At 34.6% G+C, this 13,134-nt stretch overlaps 1 protein-coding gene across 1 annotated transcript in view; it reads right to left on the bottom strand.

Annotated features, from left to right (window-relative positions):
* Positions 1 to 13,134, bottom strand: part of LOC117123208 — a gene marked incomplete at its 3' end in the record, with an annotated part of 29,719 nt that overhangs the window by 243 nt on the left and 16,342 nt on the right. Inside the window, exon 3 of the mRNA XM_033269061.1 lies at positions 9,887 to 10,049. Coding sequence (XP_033124952.1) covers positions 9,887 to 10,049 — 163 coding nt within the window. The remainder of the gene's footprint in view (positions 1 to 9,886; positions 10,050 to 13,134) is intronic.

Raw genomic sequence — 13,134 nt, 5'->3', positions numbered from 1 at the left:
GGGGTTTCGTAAAAATCATTCATATGTAAAATCGGGGTTGTGTGAAATTCCTATGTATTTACACTACCGATATGCTAGGCTAGGCCTGGACTGAAGTTGGATTGGAGCCAATTTGCGCTCGAAAGAAATTCAAAATAAAGATCATAATAATGTAGAGTACTATGCATACTGTACTTGTTAATGTGTATACAAGCTTCATTCTCTCTTTCTCAGGCAATAATATATGACTTATCTTCTAGCTTATGAACAAACACAGACCCGTGGGTGCCGCAACAGGACAAGTAATGCAAGTTTTTTCACTCGATCCATATACTTGTGGCGTCAAGGAAATACCTGTACAAAATAACCTGGAAACCAGGGGTTCACAACTTTTTAAAAGAGCGCTTATTAGCTGTAGACACAGCGCTTGGACTTTTTTTTTGTATGCAATACGATTGTTCTCAACTACATTAACATTTATGCAATGTATAATAAAGTTAAAAAGAAAATGTCGGTGTCAGTGTTTTTTTTTTATGGGGGAATAATGAAATGGTAGATTAACGTTAGTTAGATTTTATAAATAAAATCCATTCATAATTAGGGGGGTTCATGAAATTATGATATGAGGGTGGTGTATTCGGAGATGAATAAATCATGCACTATCGATATGCCGACAACTTACGCATTGGGTGGAGTTTTTTCACGGCTGCAGACATGAAGTATGATCGCCGTGTTGAATGTCGGTGTATTCAAAGCGACTATCTGTGTTTTGTATTGTAGTAGAGATCACTGATAGTGTACAACAAACCGTCTAAGACCGAGTGAATAAACTCCAGCATGCGCCTAACAATTAATTCTTGACACACGTGTGTGTTTTGTACATGAAATAGGAACTTATAATATAAATCATCAAAGGTAGGCCTACATATACAGTGTTTAATAAGGACATGATGGAACGTAGGCTACCCTGTATATAAATATATATATACACATGGCTAAACTGTCATATATGCAAATTATAAAAGGAATTTTTGTCGTGTAGAAGAGACATTTCTATAGTTACTATCACTTACTTCCAAGTATTAGAGATTAGCTAAGACCAAGAACGACCATGTTGGAAATACAGTGAGGATGTTATAATCAAAAGGCTGATGGTGTCAATTTATGTTTTTGAGAAAAATGTGTGACCATGAAACACAGTGAATATGCCATTCTGATAGTTGTATAAATAAAATAATCAGAATAAATTTTATACAGTTAATTATGATGGTTAAACATAAACACATAATTGCAAAACAAAATATTTACTCAGTTGTCATCATGGCATTACCGTACCTAAAAAATAATGTACTGTACTTTGACGTAACCATGGTGCCAATATGATTCGTGAAATGTTGCGTCCAAACAGGAGTGTATTACTCATTATTAATGGTAGCAATCGTGTTGGCAATAAAGATTTATTTTCACCAGAAAAGTACAATTCCTGAAGAATATTTATTGTTCAACTTTCGTTTTGTCGTTTGAGCCACATCGTATTTTCAAGCCAGGGAATATTAAATACCAAGAACACAGCACTACTAGTACCGGTACACCTCACTTACCCACGGAACGGCACACCTACAGCCCAAGGCGGTGTTTCTTCTCAATATAGGAAGTCATTTTATTACACAAGTCTGTAAGGTTTTAATAGAGTAGTGCACAAGCTGTTATTTGGAACTTATAGGCCTATACCGGTAAGAGATTCTATATAACTTTTATACAGACAGATTGGTTTCCGGATTCCAGGAACTTATTCCATGAATATTTTCACGAGAGACCGTGGAAGGTAGAATAACACAGTAGGACTATTATACTCCTTATATACCGTATTACATAATTTGTTACTTCAATAGAGTTCTCAGTTTGAAAAGTAATACATTCTATTTCATAATATAACAAAATTGTTTTCGCATGACCATAGTTTTGTTACGATACAGTGCAAGTCACACTCACTGATCAATAACATACCGGTCACATACCAGTAACTACACGGAATACCGTTACAGTACGTTGCGTAACTGTTTACCTGTACTCGCGTACTGTAACAAGAATGATCGACATCGCTAATTATAGACTTAGAGTTGGGCTGTATTGGAGAGGAAAACGCAATAGAAAGAAACAATCATTTAAACACAATGTAAATATTAGAACATTGTTACGAATAACAATTCGTATGTCCGCTTTTTGTGTATTATTGCTTTTGGCTGACAACGTCGAAACCAACACGGGGCCAGTACACACTAGGCAATCCACACTAGAAGAAATCACTGGTCAAGCCACAGTTGATGAGACAATAAACGAACCGTCATTGCAAAATATACTAACACAAATACAGACAATAAACATGAATCTTAATACTAAGATAGACGAAATATCAGGAGACATAAAAAGTATGAAAGGAAAAGTTGATGTCCTAAGCAATATACATGGACTCATTAAATGAAAGAATGAAGAACATTGAAGAAGAAAATGAAAATCTTAAAACTATTAATAACGAATTGAGGGATTGATCGAATAAAGGGGCAGAGTAGACGAAAAAACAACTTAATATTTTATGGCATGGAGGAGAGTGAACATGAAAACTGGGATCAAAGTGAAAGCAGAATTAAAATATGTATTACAAATAACCTTGGAATTGATGGGAAGAATATTCAAATTGAGAGGGCACATAGATTAAATACAAAATCCAAACCAATTATAGTGAAATTTAAAAATTTCAAAGACAAAAAAAAGATTATAAAAGAAAGTAGGACACGACGAAGACAGGCAGATGACGACGCTGTACCAACCATCAAAATAAGTGAAGATTATACTACGAGAGTTCGAAAAATAAGAAAAAACTTACAACCCAAAATTGACCAAGCAATCAAAGACGGCAAGCAGTTTAGATTAAGATATGATAAACTTTTTATTGGCAAAGACGCTTTCACATATGATATTGAATATGATAAGATAGTTAAGTTAAATGGACCTAAATAGGGAACCGGCCACGGTCCAAATACTGCAAAAAAATAATGATCATACTGCTAATGACGATAACAGATAATGGCGATGACAAGGATAGTAAATATAATGATAATACAACTATTGACAATGAAGATAATGATAAAAATAGTAAAGATAAACACAATAACAACACAAAAGACGATGTTAATGATAACATCTATATAAATGACACCTCTATCAGAAAATTTAATTTTCTTTCCTGGAATATACACGGATTTATTGATAAAATTAACGATATTAATTTAGTGTCATATTTACAAAATTTTGATTTCATAAGTTTGATTGAAACATGGAGTGAGTATAACGAAGCAAAGATTATAATTGGTTATGAATGTTTTTGGAAACTGAAAAGTAAACGCTCAAATACCGGACGGAACTCCGGAGGAATATTCTTCTATTTTAAAACACATTATTTTGTTGAAGAATTACCTAGTTCATCTGAAAATATTATTTGGCTTCGCATCAAAATCGATTTTAACTATCCAGACCATATAATCGTGGCTATCGTGTACCGCCATCCAACTGGCTCACAATATTCTGTCAATGACAATTTATTTGAAATATTATCCAACGAATACTCATACTTTAGCTCATATTTTAAGGAAGATAAAATCATCGTAATGGGTGATTTTAATGGTAGAACAGGGAATGAAAATGATTATATTACTAACGATGAGTGCCTGACTGACTGGGACACAGAGGCGTATAATGTAGACATAGAATTACCGTGTAGAAATAATGAAGATAAAGTGGTAAATAGATATGGTAAAGAATTATTAAATTTTTGTAAAGAAACTAAGATAAGAATTGTTAATGGCAGGATATGCAGAGAATTATCCAAAGCATTCACATTCATAAATTATCAGGTGTGGTGGATTACACAGCCATACTTTTTTTTTTATATTTTTCATTCATGTATAAGTAAAATGTTATGGAAATTTTAAATTATACTTCATAATGTACAAAATATATTGAGAAATACTTCACGGAATGCAAGTGGCGTCAATGTTTATGTTTGTCACGTCGAAGCACATTTCCCTCAATAAATTTCAATAACCCCACGTTGCGAATGGAACTTTCCATAGATCGAATGAGCAGACAAGCCACGAAATACCACCATTGCTTGTTTGTTTTGAAACTATCCTTTGGAAACTTTAGTGTAAATGTTTGCGTCGAACTATTAGCTTACGTCGAAGTATATTTAAATCGTTTGGATGTCATAAGTAGATGGTGAGTATGTTTATTTTTGTATTTATATTTTTTTTAAAATAATAAATCAACTTCCCCGACGTGTTTGCTGTTGTTAATATTGGTTTCTGTAAATGCTTAGTGGGGTTAATGGCTTCGCTGTACAGCGTATATGCGGTGTGAATGTTCCGTCGTACTCGTGTTTATCCATTAGGCCTAGGCCTAAATGGTTATGTTTATAATGTGTTTATATTCGTACTTACTTCAATAAAATATATACATAATTTCGAAGCTTTCTTATTAGAGAATAGTTAGTGTGGATTATTATAAGTAATAAATGCTGATTATTAACATCTAATTTTCGACGTAGGTAGGCCCCTAGGCCACTTGGATTGGATTGGATTGGATTTATTCGGTGTAAACACCAAGGATAGCCTACGAAAGTCTAGAAGAAGACTTATTTCCAGTGGGGTCCTTCTGGTGGTGATTGGACAGTACACCGGGAGACAATCCCTACTCTTTTCCGAAGAGTGTACTGTGTTCTTTAACGTGCACATGGGCCATAATGCACACGGGACCAACGGCTTAAATATCTCATCCAAAAGATGGCGCGCTATTTTAACTTGTATTTCAGCCTTCTATCTGAAACACAAGGAGAGGCAGTGATGGGAATTGAACCGGGGACCTAGAGATCTCCACGGTTCAGCGCACACACAGTGGCTACCACCAGATTAGGCGACTGACCTAAGCTGCTCTCCACTTATTGACACCGTGCACTGTACGTCATTGGTAGCTGTGGCCCTAGGTCTGTGTGATGTTCACGCGGTTTAGATTTATCATACAGTAGTTAAATATAATTTTTATTATTTTATTTTCTTTTTAATTTAGATTTTACTCATTAATTAATTAATATGGTAACGTTAGATATTTGTTTTGCTTAATTAATAAGATGCTAAAATCCATATTAATATACCGGTCTCCATATCATTAAAGACTACCTCCAATTAAAGACCACTTTTATGATTTTTTTTTTTGTTATTCTTAATTAGAGACCTTACAAACCCTGTTTAGATCATGTCAGTCATATTTTTAAATAATTATAATTTTTTATTTCATTAAATAATTATATCATTATTTTATTATTATACATAGGCCTGTCACGCCAAAATTGGTCCGGGCCAAAAAATGTCCGGCGGACCAATTTTGGCTGCCAAAACATGGTGTTTCTACCCTTTTAAAATTGTCATTGTCATTGTCATTGTCAATTGGATTATAATCATTGCTTTTGTAATTTATTGCCTATGCAAGGTCAGCTACACTATACTATACCATAGGTATGCCTATGTGATTTATTGACAACTTGCTGGAAAACTAATTAACACTTCAGCTCTCTCTTTTGATATTGAGTTTGATTGTCAGTTAAGATCAGTGCAAAGCGAGGTTCCTCAACCCGTCAGAGCTATTGCTGAAATGGGTATTGAGGTAAAGGGAATGGTAACAGCATGAACGGTCTGCCGGACTACTAAAATCGGTCGTCCGGGTTGATTTTAGCCGCTAAAACCGGTCCCACTTGGATAAAACTGGTCCGCGTCGGCCTGCCACTTCATCTCGTCTGCTGCTCGTGGGTATGATTGTTTCTCCCGTGGAGTGGAGGAAAGTAATTTATGCTTTTCCCACACTTGCAGTGACAGAATGATTCGTTAAGCTTTTGAGGAAGTGTTTTATCAAACACAACCCACTAGATAATGCATTTCCTAGACCTAAGCAATATACACACCGTGCATAATTTTCGGCGGCCATGGTTAGGCCTACGTTTGGGCCTCAAAACACAAGACGGATTTATTGTGTGGGGTATTAGATCATACAATAGATGTTCTAATAAAGGGGTCAGCATTCTTGGAATTACATGCATGTAGGGACTTTGTGGCAGTGTTAAGCACAACCAAAACCAACACGATTTAAGACCACATCGTTTAACTTCTTTTCGTACTTTTACACCAAAAGGGTTTAGTGGGTGCGAAGCTTTACTTCATTTTCACCAGTGATTTCACCTATGATTTCACACATATAATAACGAATGAAGACATATTAGGCTATATAACGAGAGATAAGATATATTTATCTATCATTTGATTACAAAAAAATATGAACAAACGTTATAAAAATAGAAGTTATAACTACTAAATAGACGCCGGACCGATTTTGGCTTAGGTGGATTATATTTGGCAGGTAATTTTAAAGCCTAAATCGGTCCGGCAGACCGTGAGTTATAAAAACACGTTTTTAGTGGGGTAAATATTTCAAGTCTGTGATTTAGGCTAGGCTGACTAAAAAAATCGGCCTGCGGATGTATCATATATTTTTAGTCGAGGTTCGCGTCATTTAGTAGTGCTAGTCGAAGTTTGTTTTAAGAATATGAAATGAAGTTTTAGCTCGAACTACGACTAAAGTTTGTTTTAAGAATATAGTACCGGGGTAAATTCTTCAGAATGCAAGGTTTTCCCCTCTTGAAAACGGGCAGTTAAATTTTTCTCGTTCTTATTACAGTAAATAGGCCTTATGTGTGGGTCATAAAAAAAATTAAGTAATTGCATACATATTCTTATTACATGAATCGATAAATCCCAAAAAGAAAGGGGGGTCCAGGGGTTCTCCATGGGAAAATTTTTAATTCCTAAATAGGGAGAAATGAGCTTTCCCGAATTCTGAGGTGTCTTTTAATGACTTTACAGTTCTTCAAAATTCAAGGTTTTCCCCTTTTAAAAATGATTCCATGAATCGATAAACCCGAGAAACCAGAGAAAGGGGTCCGGGTTACCCCCAGGGAAATCTGTTTCTAGATGCCATGAAATGAGCTTTCCCGTCTTCTGAAATGTCTTCTTGAAAAATGTCAGGTAAATTGTTTTTATTATTATTTTATGTGAGTATACATATGTATACAAAAAATTATGTAGTTGCATATGTACTACGTATTCTTTTTTTTCCATGAATAGATAAATCCCAAAAAGAAAGGTGGGGGGGGGGGTCTCCGCCAGGTAAATTTTCAATTCTTAGATGGCGGGAAATGAGCTTTCCCGACTTCTGAGGTGTCTTTTAATGACTTTTAAGTCCTTCAAAATTCAAGGTTTTCCCCCTCTTGAAAACGATTCCATGAATCAATGAACCCCAAAAAGAAAGGCAGGTTTGGGTTCTCCCTGAGAAAATGTTGATTACTAAATGGTGGGAAATGAGCATTCCGACTCCTGATGTGTCTTTTAATGACTTTAAAGTTCTTCAAAATTCAAAGTTTTCCCCATTGAAAACGGTAAAGAAAATTTTCTCATTCTTATTACAGTAAACAGGCCTATTATGTGTGTACCGGTATAAATGAATCGATGAACCCCAAAAATAAAAGGGTGTCTGGGGTCCTCCCTGAGAAAATGTTGATTCCTAGATGGCGGGAAATGAGTTTTCCCAACTTCTAATTTTGTATTCAAGGTCTTTATTCTTTATTCAGATAAAACTATAAATTACATACATGTTGAACCTTGCGGTACACCACGTAGGTAGTTCTGAAAAGAACTGCTGTAGTTGAGAAAGTCACAACGTTTTGATTGGGTTGCTTCAATCATCTTCAGGAGAATAATATCTGCAGAAATTCCATGCACTCCCACAGTCAACAACACTGTGTACATTGGGACAAAGCCGAACTAATAGAAACTGTATCATGGTGGCACTGCAGAAGGACCAGAGAAGCCATAGAAATTCACAAACACAATACCGTACATCAAGATATCAGATTTGTCATTAGCAATATTTGGCTGTCCATGTTTAATCGGACCTAGCCTAGCAGCCCCACATTTTCCCGCCTTACTGAAACTATGCCTTTCTTTTTGGTTGTTCCCACCCCCCTTTTCCCGCCAACTGGAACTATTTATTTGTTTGGGCGTTCCCACCCTTTCTCTCAGTGAACAATGGCTTATGTTTTAGCCTTTCACTAGCGGTCTACTCATTGGTGAGTTTATTCATCCAACCAGCAACCAGCCTCTCTACCCAAACTAGTATTTCTCTGTTTGAAATTTCTGCAAATACTATTCTCCTCAAGACGACTGAAGCAACTCAATCGAAAGGAGACTTTCTCAAATACAACAGTTCTTTTCATAACTACCTACGTGGTGTACCGCAAGCTTCTACATACACTATATGTTATTACTTCGCCATGCAAACCTTCAAAACAATACTTAAAAGATATAAATTAAAAATTACAAACAGACTGTATATGAGTGTATTACAATAATTGCTTAAAACTTTAAAACTGGACAACAAAATTCAAGAAATTCACAACACAATCATAAAAAAGAAACAATGGATAAAAAGCACAGCACCAAACATAAAACCAATGATAAAATGGAAGAAATAAGAAAGGCATATAAATAACACATTAATTAAAAATTGAATTGAATTTTCTTATTGTAACAAAAACAATCCAGCTCATGGGTCCTGAAAAGGTGGGTCTAGAATTCTTTTTATTTTTCTTCTTTTTTTGCCCAAGCAAAAAAAAAATATACTAGTTTAGCGTCACCACCCCCACCTGCGTTCGTGCATAAGATGTAGGTCAAATTTACCTGAATGAGCTTTTGTCGCAAATAGAGGAAAAGTTTTCATTATGATTTCTAGTGAGTAATGATTGGACCAATTGCATTAGACAGACTCCTACCAAACATGGGGTGTTCACACAGTTTGAGCTTAAAGGTCACAGTGGTTATCTCTTAAAAAATGACTGGGTTCATGTTCTATTGAACATAGTATCTCTAGTTCTTTTTCTTTCTTTTTTGCCCAAGCGAGGAGAGGGGGTGTCAGGACCCCAGATACCCAGATCCGCCAATGTGAATGGCGAGAAAATCTAACTCAGTCGGGGAATGGATAAACACTCTTTCCCCACCCTCTCCTCCTTCTTCCTTCTTTCTTTTCTTGCATTTTTTCCGATCGTACTAAAATAGACATTATATATTTTCTGCCAAAAAGTGTGGTTGGGGGGGGGGGGGAATGACTGTGGATAGTGTGGATTGTACGTACAATGGTATTACATAGTTTCAAGCCAAAAAAATCTTTTTTTAAATTAATTCATTTCTGTTGAATTTATTTCAGTATACACTTGGTTAGATATATTCCATCATTACTCTGAATAATATTTTTTATTTGGCTAAGCTTGCCATCGTCCCATTTGCGTGCCTAGGATTCCTGGGTCTTCATACAGGGACTGCACTATCCTATTTCAGGTAATTTATTTTTTTAAATCCAGCCTACCAATCGACGAACACAGTAGCTTTGCATTAGTTAGGCCCATGTCTAATACAATATTAATATCACATCTACAGTAAACATGTTTTGACATACCCCTCATTAATTTAATATTGTATGTTTTCATGTTTAAACCAAGGTACTGTAAGCACCCACTGGGTACGCCACTTATATGTCAAAACAGTGACCATTTCCAGTGGCGTTTATAGCGCCCCCCCCCTTTGACCCCCAAAAATCATGGTCAAGTAATGAGTTAGCGCCCCTCAACTTATCATCGAGCCCCTTCACTTCACCTTCGCATCCCTTATCAGCACACCCATTTCAAAAATTCTAGGTACGCCACTGACTGCTTGATGGAAATACTGTACATTGACAGCCTGCTTTAGAAACTTACGGTTTTCCTAGCAGAGTGTTTACCAAACTGGTTTTTCCTACACCATGTTTACCAGCAGTCATTACTCGGGCGTGGTTTACTCTGATCTTTCCTGAACTTAACTCCTCTTTGTAGATCTCCAAAGCTTCTTGCCCTCTAGTTAATATTTCTTCTGGAATTATGTCTAAAAATACAGAAAGATACAATTTGTAATACTGTTTAATATCATTTTAATGGAATTTAAAAAAAAATAAAAATGCATTTAAATTAATTTTATCATGAAATGATTATTTAAAATTTCGCTAAAATAGGCCTACTAACCTACTAAACTTTTAACTGAAAAATACATTTTTGTTTTGAACATATTCATTCTAATCAAATTAATTTCATTTATTTTCCTTATTTCTTCAAATCAAACATTAACTATACAAAACTAGGCTTACTATGTCTGTTTGTACAACAGAACATATGGCTTTTCCTCATTACTTTTGAGAAATAAAGTTGCAATTGCAACAAAAAATAAGTTTTTAACAAGTATATAGTAAAAAAAAACATGGAAAACTAATATACTTATAGTATTAAAACAATATGAAGTAAACAAAAAAAAATACAGCGACTTAGTGAAACTCAAACTATTGCTGCAATGGTAATAACGAAATACACCGAGACTCATCCATTTGCGAACTAAATGAGCAGACTTTGTCTAGACCAGTGCATTTTTATTCATAGTGATTCTGTGACTGAAACAAAAAATTTATCATACATATCATGGTAGTTTTGAATTTTTAACCTAGCTGCATCTGGTTAACACTTTAGAAATTGTAAAATATGTGTATATAATTTAATCAACTTAAAAAAAAAAAAAATTACATAGTCCTCAAATCCACACCCTACTGCAGATCGTCGCCAAATTAAAATTCCTTTAGAGGGTACACTGGTAAATTTGAAAAGTCAAATGGCCTCATTAGGCAGACGCATCAAAGACTTATTCTGAATATTCAGTGAACACTTGGCGTGCTAAGCAAAAATAGGCATGGATTTTTTGTTATATTTATATAATATTTCATATAATCTACCATATTTTATATAATATATAATTACCAAGCAGACACATTGAAAACAAATAAGAGAACTAGACATGATTCATACCATATGCATCCCCAACCATGAATGATAGAGAGGAATTTTACTGATGTGAGTTAGCCATACACTTTTGGTACATTTTGTAAAATAAATAAAAAAAAATTGGTAAGGCAGAGAAAAGGAATGCGCCAGGAGACGAGAAACTAGAATTTTTTTTTATTTGGCCTAATATATAATTTTTTATATATTTTATATAATATACAATTTTTTATATAATATATATTTTGTATAATATTTAACTTAATATATAATATATAAAAATTACATATTATATAAAAAATTATATACTATATGAAATATTATATAATATTATAAAATATATAATGTAAAAAACTATGTTCATTTTTGCTAAATGATAAGTGAACAAATGGCACCTCATACATCATAAGCAATATCAATACATTCCAATTATCTTTCAGCAGAATAGAATAACTTTTAAAAAAATGGTCAGGGTGACGGGATAGAAAGTGACATGGGACGAACTTTTTAAAATTACCCAACATTCTATGGTTTCCTTGAAGTTAAAACAATTGAAGTTTATCTGTAAAAATTTAAAAGAATAATTAACATTGCTGATGCCTACATTCATGCCATAGGTATTTGGAACATTTTAAGTAGGTAGGGACATGAAAGGTTTGGAGATACAATGTAGATCTAATCATCAATATAGGTATAGAGCATTATGTACTGTAAAATTGTGTTTTAGGGGATCATTCATACCCCCTGCACATTTTAAACAGAAATGGCTAAATAGTACTAAAGGAAGCTGTTGGCGCATCGGTTGTGACTTGGACTCCCAACCTTGAGGTTGGGGGTTCGGAATTCTCGCTGTGCAAGTTGCTTGTATCCTTGGGCAAGGCACTTTGTTTATGTTTATCTCTCTCTACCCAGGCATATAAATGCATACCCTGTGGTTTCCTTCTGAGAAGAAAAAAGACAGCGTTGAAAGGAACTGGCCACCCTACCACACAATACCGAGGCTTAGTACAATGGGCTAAACAGCTCTTTTCCCTGCGTTCAAAATATGGGACGAATATGGGACTACCTTACTTTATAGTACTAAAGGGCTCTATAAAGGTTGTGGAATTTAATAATTGATATTGGTTTAATATTGTTTTAAATTTATCAAAATTATTTTTTAAGGTGAAATCATAAATTACACTTTTAAAATCATAACATTGTTAAGAATTATGGAAATAGAATTGATGCACTTTTAAAATTAAAATGAGTTTAAAATTAATTTTAATTTGAGAAAATTATCTTTAAAGCTTATAATAAATTACACCTATAAAATCACATAATAGCAAATTGTGATGAAAAACAGATCATAGCCAAGTGTATAAAAATATATAAATTGGTTTCAACTGGTGGCAGGGCCAGAAGTTGACCAATAAAAATGATTCAATATTAATAATTAAGAAATGAGTCTAAAACTTATTTTACCTCAATTTGTACTATTGATTGCCAACTGTATAACAAACTAAATTTAAACCAGAACCCTGCGGGTGCGTACGTTCCTTTGTACTGTATGTAAAAAATCAATGAACATTTGTGAATTGCAATAACTTGATTGTATCTTTTTGAATAATGATTGTGTAAATACAGTATTTTCATTTTGAGTTTTAAAAAAAATCAGAGGCGGATCCAGAAATTTATGAAAGGGGGAGGGAGTAAGGGGTTCTGAGAAGTGCAGGGATGTCGTTATGCAGGGCGGAGGTGGGCGGTGCCGCCCACTCTTGACGTCTTGCGCCCATCCTAAAGCTATTTTTAAGGCCTTCCTGCCCAGCCTCATACGAATTCTCCCCCCACCCCCTTAAAATCATGAAGAAACACAAGTTTTTGCTCCATAAACCATATTTTCAGGTAAATAAGCCGCAAATTTAAGCGCGATTTTCCCCTCGAAATTTGGGGTGTGGCCTATATAATACACCAGTCGTTAACCTACTCCCAAAAAGTTCAGATCACGAACCGCAGCGAAAATCAGGCGCTGTCTGTCTAGCTATAAACCTCTTAATTTCACAAAAGAGTGGGTTCTTTTTCAAACAAATACATCCTGCCTAATATATGTGTGTTTAGATTAGATCTTTTGCTTTAACTTTGGAAACTGAGATCATTTTAGATACTAT

This window comes from Anneissia japonica, unplaced genomic scaffold (assembly GCF_011630105.1).
Source record: "Anneissia japonica isolate Jap-2015-1 unplaced genomic scaffold, ASM1163010v1 scaffold4214_len79643_cov103, whole genome shotgun sequence".
Lineage (NCBI taxonomy): Eukaryota > Metazoa > Echinodermata > Crinoidea > Comatulida > Comatulidae > Anneissia > Anneissia japonica.
The sequence above is the reverse complement of the archived record's forward strand: the minus strand, read 5'-3'. Positions and strand labels throughout refer to the sequence as shown.